Genomic DNA, 18,860 nt, shown 5'->3' on the forward strand with positions numbered 1-18,860 from the left:
GGCAGGAAAACTCCATGAGGTGACTGACATGTTCTAGTCTGGAAATATTTGATTGAATTTGGCCTCGAACAGATTTCTACAATAAGATCTGTTCATTTTGCCATTTCAAGAAAGAAAGGCTTTTAAGGCTAGTCTTAGCTTCATGGTGACCTAAATAATGGGCGTCATGACTTCATAAGTAACAATAATTAATTAAAATGTTCCAACCTCCACCCACCACCTGGGTCGGACCCTTGTTTCAGTTGTTTGGAAGAGTTTCTGGAAGCATTAAAAGCACTTTCGGAATCGAAAGCACTTTTGATCGTCCGACAAATTTTGCTAGAAGCCTAGAAGTATTTCATCGGCTATAAAAGCATTTGACAAGTGAAGCAGTTTCAAAGACTAATTAAGAGCATTTTCAAGGCCAGTATGCATAACTTTCATATGAATCCAAAAACATCTGCATCGACCATACCAGTCTTTATCATATAGAAAACCATTCAAAGAATCCAAGCACCAAGTAACTTCCACTAGATAACTACTATAATTTCTGAACATCACACGAACAAGTCTCCTACTGCGGAGCCTCATATTCAATTTCTGCCTCTTATGTTTACCTGACAATGACACCCAAAGGTGTCGGAGGAGATTGACTCGACTTCTTCAGTATTTGGAGTCTACACGTCCACATAAACATTGCAAACTGCAAAATTGGAGCAAAGAAGAAAGGAACCATATATTTGAATAAATAATTAACACATGTATAATGGAAAACATATGTATATACATAAATTTTTGCCCTAACCATTAGATCTCTATTTTGCTCACACATTGGGTGAGGCACATATGTGGATCACCAACCTACAAGTCCGCTATACTACACAAATAGAATACAAATCAATACAAGGAAATAGACATAGACTTGCTCGCTGGAGCTGCTAATTAAGAAGCAGGATTGTTAGACGAAGATGTTGCTGTCCAGCCGTTCTGTGCTCCGTTATCGACAGGCACTGTAACTCCCCACTTCCCCTCAGCGTCTGAGGGCTCTATAACTTTAACAGATCCATCTGTCAGTCCAACGGCGAACTGATATGGCTCCTGCAGATGTGCTGTAAGAGCTAGCGGGTACACAGTTTGGCTGTCACAAAGTAGGACAAAGTTGGTTTAGAAGACAATAGGATTTAGTGGTAAAGCCACCTCATAAACCACAAATAACTGAGTGCTTGAAATACCTGCTTGGGGATGCTTGTGCCAAGTACACTGACATGGAAATACGACATCTTAATTTCAGACTATCAGCATCAAATACTCCAATATTGCCATCAGTAAAACCCGCATAGACTAGTTGACTATTGGGGGAATATGCTGCACATGTTATTGGTGCAGGCAGTACATCTTGCGGCATCCACTGCAAGATTATTTAACAAATCAGGGATTTGTTGCATACAAACAAGAGTAACTCATGCCAAGACGTTCTATACCTGTCGAATGCATTCTGCTTTGGCAGCATCATATAGTGCTAGTTGAGTCTCATGGCATACCAACAACCGAGTTTGATCAGAATAGAATTGCACTTGTGTGTCACCAACAGGCGCCTTTCCGGCTGGCAGTTGAATTGTCAGCGACTTCCTCTTCTCCCACGTATCCATGTTCCAAAAGCATAGCTGCAAGTGCAATTTTTTTTGTAACACATTTTCAAAGAAACCATATTGGGAGGCATGATTAATAAGGGATCTAACATTACTCAAAGATTCAAGTAGTTGATGGTACACAGGAAAACGTGAATCATGAACTTTCACACAAAAAAAAAAAAAAAAATTAAAATGTCCTAGCATCTATAGACACCTAGATAAGCTCATTGAGCATATATATTACCTGCAGCAAGATCTAAAGACTTTTAAAAATCAACTTACATTCAGCTTCAAGCAAACTACAAAATTACAATGACACAGAGACCAAAACACACATTAACAGGAAAAGTTGACAAGTTGTTCCAATAACATAAGAAAGAATGGATGTCACGTACTTGAGCATCAGCACCTGATGAAACCATGATCTTAAGGTTAACAGAAAACGCTAATCCAGTAATGTGTTTCTGGTGGCCTTTCAGTTTTGATTTGACCTAGCAGCAGAGCAACCAATTGATATTGATAATCACAGACAACATTTAATTACATAAAAATATACAAAAAGATGCTTAAATCAGTCACCTCATCAACTCTAACATTGTAAATGTGGATAGTTGAATCTTCTGTTCCAATTGCTATGATGTTATTATCCAGAGGATGAAATGCTAGGAAGGTTGAGGCTGGTGGAGGTGACATGAAAGTTGTCATTACCTGCAAACCCACAAATTTTCATCTCAAACATCAATTCAATCCGGAGCAGCACCATCCAAATTGTGGCAGAAGACAGAAACCTTCATATGATTCATTGGCATTACATCAGTACTAAATTACCTTAAATGTCATCATATTGAACAGAGACACTTTTCCGCCACATGCCGACATCACATAGGAGTCATTCTTTGAGAGTGCAATACATGGAACTGCTTCCTCACAGTTTTCAGGGACATCATTAGTCATCAAAAGACCATTGTTGGGTTGCCAATGTTGCGGAACGACACTAGCAGTGGCCTTTTGAACCATAAAAAAAGTCAGAAATCTTTTCATGAAAGTTGCGGCACATACTCAAAGCATTATATATTCTGCACAAATGCATGCAGCTTAGACGAAGAGAGATATCATTAGTGCTTGTGTTAACATCACCTTTCCATTTGGATTTTGTTCACTGCTTCTCCACTTCCATAGCTTCTGGACCCCATTTGAACCAAGAGCCAGAATGCCGGCACCAGAATTTGTGTACAGAAGTCGAGCAACCTGAACTCAAATGAGACCACACTTGAAACTATTACATATGAGCCTATGACATCAAAATCTACAAAATAGAAAAACCATAAAACTGAAAATCACCTTGTTAGCAGGATCTTTACTATCTGGCATCGTAGCCACTCGACAGTGAACAGGATCAACAATCTCTGCCAGTTCCCAACGTTTATTTTTCTCGGATGCATCATCTAATAGTCTTCGCTTTTCTACACTTCTTGCCATAGGATCAACTCCATTCTACATCAAATGTAAGAAAATTTAGACCTACTCTGAGAGGGAGGGGGGGATGGCTAATCAAACTTCATATGACTACAGAACTATGGTTGTCCTTGGATAAGTCAAGTCCATGAGCAACCAGTCAGTTGTGATTAAGTTATTACTATTAGTAAAGTCATATATGAACTTTATCATTTATATCACATACAAGAATCTGAGTAGGTCTGGCAGGAGAGCTTGCATCCATACGATCTACTTTATTAATGGCAGGATTGATATTTGGAACCATGGCCGAAGTAGATACCTGATCCAGGAAAATCAAGTAAATCAAGTTCTCCACAAAGAGCAGATCAATTTTTCAAAAAACACGAAGTCAATTGAAGGTCTAGTGCAGCTCAGAAAGAAATAACAACCTTCATCTCAATAGGTGTTCTTGATGCTTCATAAGATCGATTTTCAATTGCTCTTAAGGATCTAAGACCATCAGCATTTGCAAGAACCTTGAATCCATTGTCAGCCGTGGTAACAACAAGCAGATTCCCTTCCTTATTGAATCTCAAGCGAGGAACAGGCTGAAGTAATCCCGATGCTTATATTAGTGAATAACCTCAAAACAACGGAATCCGCCACTCATACTATTTAAAAATATAAGTAATAAGCAATGAGGTTTCTTACTGGTAGTCCACCATCAGCCTCTATACTGAGAAGAACATTTGTATTATCCATATCCCAAAATTTTATCTGGCTATCTTCACCAACAGCCAAAAAGTGATTTCTTGTGGTATCAAATTGAGCGATGCCATTAGATTTCTTTCTGAACCCACTATAGGTCCTCTTTATTGCCCCTTCACTTTCATTCCATTCAACCAGGAAGGAGTCACCATCTTTACTAGTCCCACAAGAGAACAATCTGAGATATAAGAGGATCAGTCGTAATTTGTACATTGCCACATGAACAAAGAAACATGTGACAAAGAGGACACATAAACCATGTGCATGTTCCTTTTACCTATTTCCATCATCACTGTACAGCATTGTGGTGCACCAGTGCCCTGGAGCATCATAGTCAACCCTGGAGCCCACATTGTCATACAGCCAAGCTTTTATTTTTCCATCAACAGCAGTTGAAAATATAAACTGCAAATATAAAACGAAGCAGTTACAAAACCATGAATTTATCTCCACCAGAAGAAGCTTGCCTCAGTCACTTTCCCATAGTTAACAATTCTCATAACGTTATCCTATCATTAAAACTCTTGTGAAATTCTCTACCTGCATAACAAGATCTGAGATAAGTGAAATGCACATAACAAGGACTACTAAACAAATAACTGGTAAGATTGTGTACAAGCACAGAATTCAAGGTAAATAAACCAATACGAAAAATAAAATGAGCTAAAGTCTCCTATGTCAAGCTATTTTAGTTCTATGAAGTTTGAAAATTCATAAAGGAAGTCTTAACAGATATAACATGCCACTTAAAATATAATAACAATATGATACCCACAATTCACTATATTCATCTGAGATTTACCACCAAGTGGCTGTAACTATATGAAACTTGATTACTGTTACTGTTACTGTTTTCTTTTCATTCTTTTGGCTAGTCTGGAATTCATTTTTGCTGACACTGTAGTTTCTCACCAAAATTATCAGTATAACCAACATCAAGAGAAAAGTAATTCTCCATAGAAGATCTTGCCTTTATGTACATGCTATATATCCAGACTTCAGGAAATGAACATATCTCACCTGAATATTCTCCTTCTGGTGGGGGCAAACCGAGTAAACAGGTGCTTCATGACCTTCAAAGTGGAAAAGCTTCCTTCCAGCCAGATCCCAAACCTTTTTTTTTTTTTCAAAAGAAAACACAAAATAATAATATTAAAATAAATAATAATAAAAGATAAGATTAAATGAAACTTCACATTTTGGTACCCACCTTTATCATCTTATCATCTCCACATGTTACAACACACAATTGCTTGTTTGGATGAGAGAATGCCAAGTCATTCACACCTCCACTGTGGGCATCAATCTGTGAGAAAATCAAATCCAAACATCAGTCTAAAGTGGCAAACAATGTCCTCTCCAAGTAGAAGAAAGAGAATCAAAACATGCCTCCAAATGTTGGCGTAGATCATTAGACCCTTGATAAGCATACAGATGAACCAAATGTTTCGTAAATGCAACACCTGCAACCACAAAAATACAGGGAATTATGTTCCAATATGCATTCAAATGATGCTAAAGCTGTGTTGCTGCACATACCGATTAAGTTCCCATCTGGACTCCATGATACACGGTTAACAGACATTGATGAATCTTTGACAATAGCCGCCTGTAAGAGACTTGAAGTTAAGAGCAGTGGTAAAGATAATGAGTGCAAACCTTTTACTATATACTGTCACCAGGACTTTGAAAACACAAATTCTATGTTTTTAATAACGAGATAAGGAATAGTAGTATACTGATAGTTCTTATAAAGTGCTGGGATTTACACCTGAAATGTCAGAGAACAAGTAGTCATTTCCCATACTTTGAATGGCTTGGACACCAGCTTCTCTCGTAACCCAACTTCCCACAGAGTAACTTCTCCATTACTACAGCCAACTGCTCAAAATCCATAAACATGTTATTCAAGTCGGATAAGAGATTGAAGCGAAACAGAACTAAATATTCAAGGTATCATTCTCCATCCATATCCATTCCTGGCACAACCTACCAGCAAGTAATGTGTGATGAGATGGGTGGAAATCCATGCTCATAATAGTGGATCCCTGACGAAGTGTACAAGATACATTTCTCGGTAGGTCATCTAGCGACCAGGAAGCATGTTGAGGAGGATAGCTAACCTAAATATGTGAAAGTAAAAGTTCCAATATTAGAAGCAACTATCCAGATACAGAAGCACAATGCAAGAAATAAGTATCTGGAAATGGTGCTGATAATACCTCATCAACAGATTGTGCAGTCCGCAGGCGTTTCATTAGTTGCTCATGATCAGAGCCTTGATAATCAATCATTCCAAGACCAGTTGATGGTGTTCTTGGATGCTTTAAAGAAGAAACTATTAAGAAAGCAAAAGTATTCCAAGTTACCAAAATAGCTCAAACAATAAGTACAACATGCTGCACCTAATAATCATTCAAGCAAATAAAACAATGACCAGTGAGTTCAGCACACTAACTACTACTTGTTGGACATGGGACAAACGAAATTTCTTTCTTAAACAAAAAGCAAATAAACAGTATGATAATACTCGATGAACAGGTCGAATGGCTTAGCAAAGAAGAGTTTCTTGAATCTCTTCAAAACAAGGACAAATCCCCTGAACATGAATATTTGTTCCTTGGGAGTAACATGAAATTTATCTTCAATCTCTTCAAAACATTTAATTTTCTTCTTCTCGTAAAAAGACAATGAGTTGCAAGTGAAATACACAGGTCTCAGAATATATATTCAAGTATGCTATGATGTAAACTGCAAACCGGCTCTAAAGGAATGAAGACCTAACCTTGACCAAGTTGAACAGGCAGGGGTGAAGCAGAGACCGGAGCTGATTGCATAGACAAGGACGGATTAGAATTGGACATCCATCCTGCTAAAGCATTCGCATTGGCAGCTGCAGCAGCAGCAGCCGGCGGGAAAGGCTGTACGTAATGAGAACATAGCATAATATAACATCACGAGGTCAGCATTAACTGAAATGAATTTCAACATTGATAAATTCATAAAAAATACAAAGAAAGGTAAGAACATACTCCACCATGTGCTCCAAGAGGAGCATAAGTTAAAGGCTTTGTAAGAGCTGCAACTGGAAGAGTAACTGGAGTCGATGCACGAGCTCCATTTGGAGGAGAACACGAGTGGTCCATGAATAAGGTCTTAATGTCAGGATTTGGCCTTGGGTTTTTGCATAGCTGGTGCTGCCAATTTAAACTGCACATAAAAAAAATTGTTGCTTCAGGAATTTTACACATGAAAATCAATTACATGGACTTTCAAAAGAACAACATTTGCCGACCTTCACAAACACAGGAGGTATCAAAATCGGAATTTACAAACTAAAAATAAAGGCATTTCCAAACACCAAACATACCTTTGATTGATCAAAGTTCGCAAGCGTGACGCCTTCAAAGTGGGGAAAACCAGCTTCTCTCGGAATAGAGGATTTGCTTCTATCAATTTCTTCAGCTCTACCAGCATTATGCTTCTAGCGGATTTAGTATCACCATACTTGGACAACTGCTCATTTTCTCTGCATCATATCAAAAAAAAAAACCCCAAATTGCACACATTTAAACCTCAAACGCATTTAAACTCGACGGAACCAAACTTACAATTCCAGTACAGCAATAGATTACCTGAAGTTGTCAAGAGTCAACAGATGAGTGATTTCCTTGTACAAGTCCTCATTAAACGTCGAAAACACCTTCAAATCCTTCACCAGTATCTCAACAGCTTTCGCCCTGTCTTGCCTGCGCTCATTTCCGAATCACAAAACCCCCCAATCATCAATTAACACTCCAAATTTTCCTTCTTAATTTTCCAAACAATAAACACTCCTATTTCTCTTTTACAATTTTCGAGAACAAATTAATCAAAAGAGAATTAGAACTACCTGTCCAGCGCTTCCAGATACTTCTGCTTTCTGACCTCGAAGAAGATCTTCATAGAGTAGCGATTCTCGTCCACCTTGGTGAACCCGGACAGGTACTTCTCCACCTCGTCCCACTCTCCCTGCAACGCTTTCTCCTCGAAGTACTTCATGTTGAAGAAGAATCCAGACTCTTGCTCGAGCCTGAAACCAAATTCAAATTTTAACCCCCAAAATTCCAAAAAAAAAAAAAAAATCAAAATTAAAAAAAATGGCGTCACTGACCTATGTACAGCCTCCTTGAATTTCTCCTCCTCCAGAAATTGAAGGATCAGGAAAACCAGCTCTCTGCTCAGAGATGACATTTTTGCCCCTCCGAGACCTCGACGGTGAAATTCGAAAGCTCACGCGCGGATTCCACACACCCGCGGCGGAAAATTAGCTGCCGAAACGACGGCGTTTGGTGGAGGCGGCGAGTTTTGAATCGGGGAGACGCAGTCGGTTTCTCTAGGGTTTTGTTTCCATGATTCGCCGTTTCAACGAGAACAGTGCAGAAGCACTACACGAGAGAAATGAAAAAGATAAAGGAGAGAGAGAGAGAGTAGTTGCTCGCACTTTCTTCGATGCGTTTTCCTGTGTCTTTGTTTCACACCCACCTATCACTGATACGCTATCACTGACAAAATGGAGCGGATAGGTTATCGCTGATAAGAATTTCCACGTATCAGAAAAGCTCAGTGACTCATGATTTCGAAGAGGGGACGAGATTGAGTTAGTTGGGGGTATTTATAGGGTGCGACGCGGTGGGGTACGTGCGAGCTATGGACTTTCCGATCGGGGTGGGCTGACACGTGGAGGGGATCGAGTGGGTGGAGTGATGTGGGAGAAAGGAGGTGGGAGCAGGGGATTGGAGTTTGGTAAAGGCCGGAATCGAGGCCGAAAATGAAATGGATTGAATATGCGTGGTAACGTCCACCCCCATCCCTCCTGTTTCCTTGTCTGACGCCTACGTGTCGGGCCTCTCTGGTTGGATCTGCTCTGCCAGTAACATGATGTTACTTGACGTGGATTGTCATTATTTTTTTTTTTTTTATCTTTTGGGGGTAAATCTATGGATTTGGGGGAAAGAATCTAAATAAATGTTGATTTATTTGGATTTGGTTCTTAGATTCTAGACAAAACTTGAAATTTTTTCAAGAGCGAAAAATGCGTCTCTAACGGATTTCTTTGGTTATTATTTAACTAAATAGCGGATTGATTTCCTGTTTTGGTCACTTTTGATAATTTACGCTTTGGACAAAAATAAAAATAAAAAATTTAAGAGTGTGTAAATGCATCTCGCCTGGATTCATTCAGATGCAATCTAACAAAAGTAGCGGATTGATTTCTTCTTTTTCGTCACTTCTGCTAAATTACCGTTTAGAAAAAAATTAAAATTTAACTAAAATAGCGGATTAATTTCTTATTTTCGTCACTTCTGATAATTAACGCTCTGGACAAAATTCAAAAAATTTAAGAGTGCAAATGCATCTTGACTGGATTCCTTCAAATACAATCTAACTAAAGTAGTGGATTGATTTCCTCTTTTCGTCACTTCTAAATTCTAATAAATTATGGTTTAGACAAAAGTAAAAAATTTAAGAGTGCATATGTGTGTTGGGTTTCTTCATATACAATCTAACTAAAATAGCAGATTTATTTCCTATTCTCGTCACTTTCGATAATTTACACTTTGGACCAAAATCTAAAAATAGAAATGCATCTCCAATAGATTCCTTCGTATACAATATAACCAAACAACGAATTGATTTCCTGTTTTCATCACTTCTGATAATTACGCTTTGGACAAAAGTCTCAAAATCTAAGAGTAGAAATGCATATCCAACGGATCCCTTCGGATATTATTTAACTATAATAGCATATTGATTTCCTGTTTTCATCACTTCCGATGATTTACGCTTTGGTCAAAATTCAAAAAATTTAAGAGTGCAAATGGATCTCGACTAGATTCATTCAGATGAAATATATAATTATATAACTAAAGTAGCATATTAATTTTCTCTTTTTGTCACGTCAAATAAATTACAATTTAGACAAAAGTCAAAAACTAAAGAGTGGATACGTGTGTTGGATTTCTTCATACTAGCCTTCGTGCACGCGCTTGCGCGCGTGCCGAAGTGCGGTGCTCGTGCGTGTAATTAGTTTTTATTTTTATCTATCATATTTGGTTTATATTTTTACATTGGTTTATGTAATGTTTTGAAATGATTTATGCATTCTACAATTTAAACGAAACTTCAACAGTTGTGGAGAAAAGTTATTCATGCAAAATCAGATAATTGCAATAGGCTTTCTATTGCCCAGTTCAAGGATTTGCAAATACGACAATAATTGCTATTATCACCCAAATATGAAGATTGATTATTAAATATATTACCATCAATCAAAATTGGAGTCCTGAAAATGTAAATGTGGCTGAAAATATAAGTAGAGTTTCATTAAGATTACGCATACAAATAAACAGTAAGTATTACAATTAAGTACCTTATAGTACCATACTAACTTGAAGAAAGTAAAATCTCTTTATACACAACATTTCTTGTGAACACCCCTTCCTCCCCTTCTAATGAACCTTTCTTTACTAACACTTTTGTGGTAGCTCTTGAAATTCCTCGTGATAAAGCTACGTATAGTTGCCCGTGACTGAATACATGATCTGGAAGGTAGATGCCAACATTTGGTATTGTTTGCCCTTGTGATTTGTTTATAGTAAGTGCGAAACTTAACTTTACAGGGAATTGCTTCCTTGTCATCTCAAAAGGAAGTCCAGAAGTCTTGGCACTCTTCAGAGAGATTCTTGGTAGAAATACTCTCGTTTTGGCAAACTGACCATTCAAAATTTCTGCGTCAATAAGGTTCTTATATGATCCACGGCAAGCCAATCTTGTACCATTGCATAATCCTATTTTTGGGTCAATGTTTCTCAAAAGTATAATTGGGGCACCTCTTTTTATAGTTAATTGATGTGGGGGCATACCAGAAGGTGAAATTGAATTTAAGAATTCTTGTTGGTACATATTTCTGGTGTCATCTTCAACTGAGTCAAAAGAGTACATAATGTGTTCAGGCCCTGGAAATCGCCTTATAATCATCTCATTAAGTACATCAACATCATCATTCTTTGGAGTGATTATTGCCCTCTCAACCAAGTACGTTGCGTCATTTATATGAGATTCTAAATTTGGAAAAATTTCACTAATTAATTGGTTGATTGACTGTTTATCCTCCCATGGTATCACCATACATGACGGTAATTTTATCATGTCTTCAGTCACATATGGTTGTTCTCCATTACCAACATTAAGTAAAAACTTTGAGAACTCTGGATCATTGATGGATCTCATATTTTGTCTCAAACGAAGAATCTTTACATTTTTCCAAAATGAAGCATTAATCAGACTGGCCTGGATCATCTCTGACCTTGTACCTTTATGGATAACTGGCAGAACTTGTCGGAAATCTCCCCCGAAGATCATGACTTTACCTCCAAATGGCAAATCAACTCCTGTTATGTCTTTAAAAGTTCGATCAAGAGCTTCAAACGCATATTTATGCATCATTGGTGCTTCGTCACAAACAATTGCCGATGATCTCTGTATCAATTTTGCTAAATTGGATTGTTTACTAATGGAGCATGTGGAAGATACATCAGAATTGAGTGGAATTTTAAACCTTGAGTGTGCCGTTCTCCCACCAGGAAGTATAGTTGCTGCTATTCCAGAAGTTGCTGTTGCTAGTACAATATGATCATTGCTTCTCAAGGTGGCTAATAATGCACGATATAAGTATGTTTTTCCAGTCCCTCCTGGACCATCGATGAAAAATATGGCATTGTTTTTACACTCAATAGCAGATATTATTGTGTTGTACGCAGATGTTTGATCCTCATTCAGATGATGAACTGCATTGCGGTCTTGTTGAGGAATGATAATTGAAACTTCATCTTGTATTAGTCTAGGAAGTGTAGAATCTTCACTGTAATCTTCAGTCATTTGCGGCAAATCATAATCAACAATAGATTTATTATGTTGCGCCAACAATTCGTTTAAGTCTCGCAAAAGTTTGTTTCTGATATGTGCATTGTCTATGGTGCTTGAGGAAGTATAGTCTTCTATCATGAATTTATAAAATTCATCCCATAGACTTCGTACCCCAATAGGCTCACAATAAACCAAGATGGTGGCAAACAATCTTCTTAAAGATAAAGGCATATGTATGGTTGATGCTTCATTTAAACACTGTCGGATACTATCATCCTCTTCCAACAAACCTCGTTTTTCAACTGCCTTCTTAAATGTTGGTTGCAAGATGCCATCTACTGTCCTTAAATCCTCGTATGATGTAGGTCCTCTAACATGGTTTAAAAGAACACGTAAGTAGAACTTTTCTCCTTCTGAAGGGGATACTGTGTATATTCTACCAATTACCTTTTGGTTATTTTGCCTTTCTTCCCATGTCCGTTGGTTGTCAATCCATCTGAATCTTTCCGGAAATTCTCGATATAAGTATTGACGCGCACTTTCATGGTACTTGTTCTTTGTAAAAAACTCTGTAAGCATTGTCATCGAGTTCCTATCATTAGCAAAGATATTTGTTACTCTTTCATATGCATTAAAAAAAACATTCTGTCTGTCTGGAAGATGGATTTGCAATCGTTCAACGGAAGGATACATTCGGTTCATCACGAATTTGAATATTTTCCACAAAGCCTCTGGTGCACACACCCATCTCGCATCAACAAAATTCCTTATTTCATCTTCATTGGCTTCGCTTTGAACTTCAAATGTTACTTTATCTGGACCTTTGTATACATATTTGTACAAATACTTAACGCTCTTAATGCTGCAACAAATTTCAACATTAATATGACAATCATATTTTGCAAGAAGCCAAGGATTATACGGAATAACCCAACTGTTATCAACTTCTACATTTGAGTGAATGTCTCGCCTGCGGTAAATGGGATAAGAGTCATTCCCTTGAATTGTATTGGTTGAAAAAGGCTTAGGATAACCTCGTTTGCAACTTCCACGCTTCATACATGGGGCATTTCGCTTATGTATTCCACATGGACCATGTATCATGTGCCTCAATACTGCATTGTGCAACTTTGGCTCTTCATTTTGACTTGGTATCTCAGCTCGAACAATTTTGTCATAATCATCAGGGCTATTCAGTTTATCATCGTCATTTAACATAAGGAGCATATGAACATGCGGGAGACCACGTTTTTGAAATTCGATGACATAAACATATGCAATAATGTTACCTAAGACTCCTTTGTTAATAACATCTTCCTTTAACTCTTCAAATTTGGCGCGAAAAATCCGGGTACATAAATCTGGACGATCTTATGCCACTTGACCCGGTAATAATTCAACTTTTATTTCTTCCCAATTCGGGTTGCATGTCATTGTGAGAAAAATATCTGGCTTTCCGTATTTTTGGACTAAAGCCATTGCATCTTGGTACCTTTGGTGCATATCACGTGGACTACCAATAAAAGAAGATGGTAAAATAGTTCTGCGACCAATGTTACCTGTTTTGGTATTTTAATGTTATGTGAATACTTGCTTTTGCAGCGTTCTCAAATTAACAGAAAGTTTTACTGTTATATAATAATAATAAAGTACCTGCATTGTTTTCACCGGCATTCAGTGAATCATGGAGTCCATCATAAAGTTCACGTCGCAGGGTGTTTTGATTATTACGAATCCATCTCAGTTTTTGTGCTTCGATTTTGACATAATTATCGACGACATATTGTTGCAACAGGCGGCCTCCTCGAAGTAAAATCGATTCATCATGTGGACGAATCTGAAATGATAAAATTTACCAATTATGACTATGTTTTAAAAATAAATATCATATACATTTATTCACAATAAGAGAATGAAGAATAGTTTATTAACCTGCAAAATATATGCATAATAGTCACGACACGTCAATTTTTGACCATTATTATTCCGACTATTCACATCCCATCCATATGTGCCATAAGGTAACAACAATGGATATTGTAAAGGATCATAATAGCCTGCACAATCTTGGACATTTAAAAGTTGACCTTGCCTTGTTTGTACCATTATATCACGACCTTTCAGATTTTCTACATCATCTACACCCACTATTATTGCAGTAACTTGAGACTCTGAGGGCAAACTATATTGAAGTTGGTTTGCAGGTTGCTCTCTAATGATGAGTTTGCAAGTTTCCAAATCTTGGCATCGAGCTAGATGATGAAATACGTGCACAAATGGATTATGTCGGTTTAAGATTTGTTGTATGTTTTCAACCACATCTCTATGCAATGCTTCATTCTCTAACATACGATTGTCTACTTCATGATCTGTGTCGTATATATACAATTGTAGAAATCTTGGTCTGTTATCTTCATCTGGTAGAAGACTTCCTATCTTATGATATATGGATCCTTGAGCACGAAACGTGAAAGTACTACCACCAGTCGCTAAACTTTGATCGATGTGCACACCCATTGATGTAAACGAAAACACATGGTTATAAGCACGAATATTTTGTCTAAAATGGGCACCTTGTGGAGTTTCAGCAGAAAATAACTCAACCATTTCTGGAGGAGATTGAATTGGAGGAATGACAGTTTTCCCATTTAAGCAACACATATCTTTGGTTTCATGATGAAACAGACGGGCATGACAATATGGACATGTTTTTGGTGGTGGCAAATGATACTTTTTTATTCCAATATTTTCATGAAAATTTCGGGCACAATTATGAGGTTTGCGTCGTCTCTGTCTACGACATACTTGCGCAACCCCGCTATTATAAGATCTGTCATTTTGAGGAACGACATTTTCAGAGGTTCCTGTTAAAAAAATATCAATGTCAATACTTGTGCTTATTACTGAAATAAATTATTGAAGAATATATTAATGTTTTAAACTTGTTACCTTCATTGACTGCTACGTCATCATCGCTGTTTGTAGCGTTCGTAGCGTTCTGATTAGCTCCGCTATCACTCATCTGCCATATATGGCTTAAATGCACTCTCTTTCGAACATGGATATTATCTTCACAATTTGATGTCTGTTCGCGATGACAATGATAATTGGCCCGTCGTCGTGTCAAATAATTATCTCGTTCTTTTGAACTCATTGAAGCCTGCCATTGTGCTTTTCGACTCACTCTTTTAGGAGGTGGTATACTTTGGTCATAAGCCTGATCTTGTCGCAAAGCACCTATATTTTTCACATAATAGATTGCTTGAACATTGAAAAAAAAAAAATATATATATATATATATATATATGTCCATAAAAAGTCTGAGAGAAATTGTAGCATTTGAAGCAATGGATATGAATTTTTGGCATTTGCTTTCCATTTAACGAAAATACAGGGGGTGTTTTGCTATGTAAGTTCTTCTTTAAGTTGTTCTGATTTCAAATTCTCAATGTTCTAAAATTCTTCCTTAAAATATAAAATTAAACTACTGCGAAAACTCTAAATTTTTTAACTACATACATGTAGAAATAAAACTGTGCAAAATATGCATACAAAAGATGTTTGTGTTTCGGAACATGAATCTATAAGTTACCGGTGATTGATTCCACTTCATTTGCTAGCTCTATGTTTTCCATTCGCTCATTGTGAAGAAGTTAAAAATTGTTGCCCCTCTCTTTGATGATTTACCATGCTGCAAGCAATATGATGATTTTCCATGCTGCAAGCAATACAAATACCATCACTACAATTAATTTAAAACAAATTTAACGTAATACAGAAAGGAAAACTAATGAATGAAAAGTTGTAATGATTAGACTTTTAAACTATAAACTGAAAAGGCATTAAACTAAGTAACTGAACAGAACAAATTGGCCTCATTCCCCCATATACACTAAATTTCCCAGCAAATGAATATGTGAAAAGGCATAATGTACAATAAGAAAGAACTACTATTGGTTCTTATACTTTCGATAAGTTAAAGTTAAAGTTAACTGCTTAGAGAGCTAGCTGCCCTTTCTCAACCTACTATTCTTATTTCCAAACTAAAGTTTTAATCCTTCTATGCAAGAAGTCAATTGGATGCCTTCAGAACCTCATCTATACATCAATTAATGTAATTACAAAATATATGTAGCCAATTAAAGCAAACATATCAATTCATTTGGTATCAGAGCTGCATATGTATGTGTATACTTCCAGACTTCAATATAGCAAGGAAATAAAGACCACATGGTTATCTTGTTCTCTCTAGTTAATGACTTTTTGGCAGTTGTCATTAACAGCAACAGCAGCCTGTAATTAAGGCGATGACCAGTTTAAAGATTAAGGAGCTCATGGGTAAGCATTATTCCAAAAAAAAAAAAAAAAATTCCTTCTGTTTTCTTTTAAATACAGGCTGCCCTCCTTCTATAATCTTCTATACCTTTCTTCTATAATCTTCACATGTTGCTGTTGCTTAGTTTAAGCTGGTGTTGTCATATCACCTTGCTTCCTGCTCCAGATTGCCTGATATAACAACGCACATCAAGAAGTCGTTACAAAAACTGCTAACACATAGGTATATAGACTTGTAATTTGAGTAAAACTTCAGTTGTAAAATGTAGGCAGAAAATACAGAGCAATCAAAGCTTGAACTACAGAGTTTACTTTCAATGGGTTCACTTGGTTATTCCTGTTACATTGGCCTCTCTTTTCTTGATAAAGTTATTCCTTAATCTGATTATGGTCAGGACATGCAAGCAAACATGATGCCATATGACTCAGAACAGAGCATGATTTTAAGTATAACATGCCATTGCAATTATCTTCCATTTAATAGCCTGGTGGTGCAACAGTGTATAATAGCCTTAAAAAGAATTAAAGGCTCATATACATATTATGGAAAAAAAAATATATGAATTGCGGCATGAGAGAAATTCCAAATAGGTTAAATCTCATTATGCATCATTCAATAAAATAAAGTAACAGATTGTTGATTCTACCTATAGTTGATACAAATATATGAAACGACCTACATTGTTCTTCTGCTGTTTTGCTTGTGATCAGCTGTGTTTAAATGCAATGAATATATGGAAAATTAAATAAGATGAATATATTAATTCAGTTTAGGATTTAAAATTAACTTTTATGCATCAGTTACATATTAGCTTTTTTTTCTTTTCCATTTGTACCATGTGCTGTAGCCCTGGAGATACTCAAATCAGATTTTAAAAGCTTAGTACTATAATAATTGACCCTCTAGTATGATATTAAGAAGTAAACCAAAATCCCAGACACAATCATTGATAGAAGATACAAAAAGTAGGCAGAGCTTGCAAGTTTTGCCAGAGTAATATGATCTTCCTATGCTGAATACTCAAGTTCAAACAAAGGCATTCAATTTTGAATTCAATTTACCCTGCCTTCATATTCCTTACCAGCATATACTGTAAGGAGCTCACCATGTAAATAGACCCAGAAACCACAAACATGAAAAGCACTCCCAAAACTCAAAACAAATTATACAAAATTACATGCAATCAATCCCAGAGACAAATAAATGCATCCCTCAAATTACCTAAAAGGTAGTACTTTCCTTCACCTGTTCAAGCTTCAAGTTGATGTCCCGAGCAGGTGATAAAGCCTCTTTCCATTTCTATGATCAAACTGGTACTCTACCCCTCTCTCCTTTAGTCTATCGATTGAACCCTCTCTCTGTGTCTATCGATCAACTACCAAAACTGGGAGATCGATGTGACATCACCCAAAATCACTGTTCCTTCGCCTGCTGCTCTCTTTTCTATTCTAAATCACTCTCTCAGCTATCACCTAGAACTGGCAGCCATCGAATAAGAAGGTTATAGAAGAATGGCAGACTGTAATTGAGGAAGAACTCTGGAAGCTATAAAGTATAAAAACCAACATGCACCGAAATTGAAAAACCCAATCAATTGCACCCAAAATGTCAAACCATTTGATCAAATAAGAAGCTTACCTGGAGTCTTTCATATATCTCTGATTGCTCAATCGGATCCTCCGATTTGATCAAATGAGCTCAATTTCACAAAATCAAAAGAAATTCAAAACCCGATCAATCACACCCAAAATTCAAGCTTACCTTCTCTTTTCTGTCTTCTCCCAAATGTCTTCTTCTTTTCCTTCTTCCTTTCTTCGCTCTCTCTCTCTCTCTCTCTCTATCTCTATGGAGCGAAGAAACACAGAAGCGAAAGATGAAAGCGGTGTAATCGATCTCTCTCTCTCTCGAATCAGTCGTCTCTTTCAGTTTCAGATTGGAAATCGCATCCTTCTTCCGCTCCGTCGCCTAAGCTCTTCTCCCCTCTCTCTCTGTCTATCACTGTATGGAAATGAAACCATCTGTCTCTCTATCAGAGCGAAACTAAACCATCCCTAGCCACGTCTCCTCTCTTTTCCTCTGTGTCGGCAAACCCCAGAACCATCCGTCTCTTTCTAAGTTTCTATTTTCTCTGTAAATCATGGGCAATATCAAGGGCAAAATGGGAAGTTCGAAAGTTTCCCCAAAGATGAACAGTAACACCCTCTTCGCTTTATTAATAGAGATACAATGATTACAATCTAACCAAAATAGCAGATTTATTTTCTGTTCTCGTCGCTTTCAATAATTTATGCTTTTCTAAAAATAGAAATGCATCTCCAACAGATTCCTTCGTATACAATACAATTAAAAAATAGCGGATTGATTTCCTGTTTTCATCACTTATGATAAATTACGCTTTGAACAAAAGTCAAAAATCTAAGTGTAGAAATGCATTTCCAACGGATCCCTTCGGATATTATTTAACTAAAATAGCGGATTAATTTCCTGTTTTCGTTGCTTGATTTACGCTTTGGACAAAAGTCAAAAAATACAAGAGTAGAAATGCATCTCCAAAAGATTCCTTCAGATACAATCTAACTAAAACAGCCGATTGATTTCCTGTTTTCCTCACTTTCGAGAATTAACAATTTGGATAAAAGTAAAAAAATGCAGCTCCAACGGATTCCTTTGTATACAATCTAACTAAAATAGCGGATTGATTTCCTATTTTCGTTGCTTTCAATAATTTTCACTTTGGACAAAAGTCAAAGAGTAGAAATGTATCTCCAACAAATTCTTTCAAATACAATCTAACAGTTAGT

At 36.9% G+C, this 18,860-nt stretch overlaps 3 protein-coding genes across 3 annotated transcripts in view; all 3 read right to left on the minus strand.

The window, feature by feature from the left end:
- The window catches only part of LOC133711268 (uncharacterized), a 64,762-nt gene that overhangs the window by 2,221 nt on the left and 43,681 nt on the right, over nt 1-18,860 (minus strand). The window lies entirely within an intron of this gene.
- Nucleotides 691-8,296, minus strand: LOC133708470 (topless-related protein 2). Its single transcript, XM_062133944.1, has 25 exons — nt 7,969-8,296; nt 7,708-7,887; nt 7,451-7,564; nt 7,186-7,344; nt 6,848-7,025; nt 6,601-6,736; nt 6,038-6,153; nt 5,809-5,938; nt 5,587-5,696; nt 5,355-5,424; nt 5,205-5,278; nt 5,026-5,121; nt 4,836-4,928; nt 4,093-4,220; nt 3,759-3,993; nt 3,497-3,655; nt 3,292-3,387; nt 2,952-3,104; nt 2,748-2,858; nt 2,439-2,615; nt 2,190-2,318; nt 2,006-2,101; nt 1,461-1,643; nt 1,212-1,387; nt 691-1,117 (listed from the first exon to the last, which is right to left on the minus strand). The coding sequence occupies exons 1-25, from the start codon at nt 8,046-8,048 to the stop codon at nt 922-924; spliced, it is 3,375 nt and encodes a 1,124-aa protein (XP_061989928.1). The 5' UTR covers nt 8,049-8,296; the 3' UTR covers nt 691-921.
- On the minus strand, nt 13,336-18,276 carry LOC133708955 (uncharacterized). Its single transcript, XM_062134545.1, has 7 exons — nt 17,821-18,276; nt 17,305-17,537; nt 16,147-16,229; nt 15,316-15,441; nt 14,673-14,960; nt 13,656-14,587; nt 13,336-13,560 (listed from the first exon to the last, which is right to left on the minus strand). The coding sequence occupies exons 4-7, from the start codon at nt 15,356-15,358 to the stop codon at nt 13,336-13,338; spliced, it is 1,488 nt and encodes a 495-aa protein (XP_061990529.1). The 5' UTR covers nt 15,359-15,441; nt 16,147-16,229; nt 17,305-17,537; nt 17,821-18,276.

Source organism: Rosa rugosa, chromosome 5 (assembly GCF_958449725.1).
Source record: "Rosa rugosa chromosome 5, drRosRugo1.1, whole genome shotgun sequence".
Classification (NCBI taxonomy): Eukaryota; Viridiplantae; Streptophyta; class Magnoliopsida; order Rosales; family Rosaceae; genus Rosa; species Rosa rugosa.

Bases quoted from the DNA above. Each gene is read 5' to 3' on its own strand.
- LOC133708470 (XM_062133944.1), bottom strand. From the start codon at position 8,048: ATGTCATCTCTGAGCAGAGAGCTGGTTTTCCTGATCCTTCAATTTCTG. The intron at 6,154-6,600 runs GTTAGGTCTTCA...CTTTCTTAATAG, and splicing joins GCCTGTTCAACTTGGTCAAG to TTTCTTCTTTAAAGCATCCA. The intron at 1,388-1,460 runs GTATAGAACGTC...ATAATCTTGCAG, and splicing joins AAGCAGAATGCATTCGACAG to TGGATGCCGCAAGATGTACT.
- LOC133708955 (XM_062134545.1), bottom strand. From the start codon at position 15,358: ATGGAAAACATAGAGCTAGCAAATGAAGTGGAATCAATCACCG. The intron at 14,961-15,315 runs GTAACTTATAGA...TGAAAAATATAG, and splicing joins TGAAGTGGAATCAATCACCG to GTGCTTTGCGACAAGATCAG. The intron at 13,561-13,655 runs GTTAATAAACTA...TTATCATTTCAG, and splicing joins ATTATGCATATATTTTGCAG to ATTCGTCCACATGATGAATC.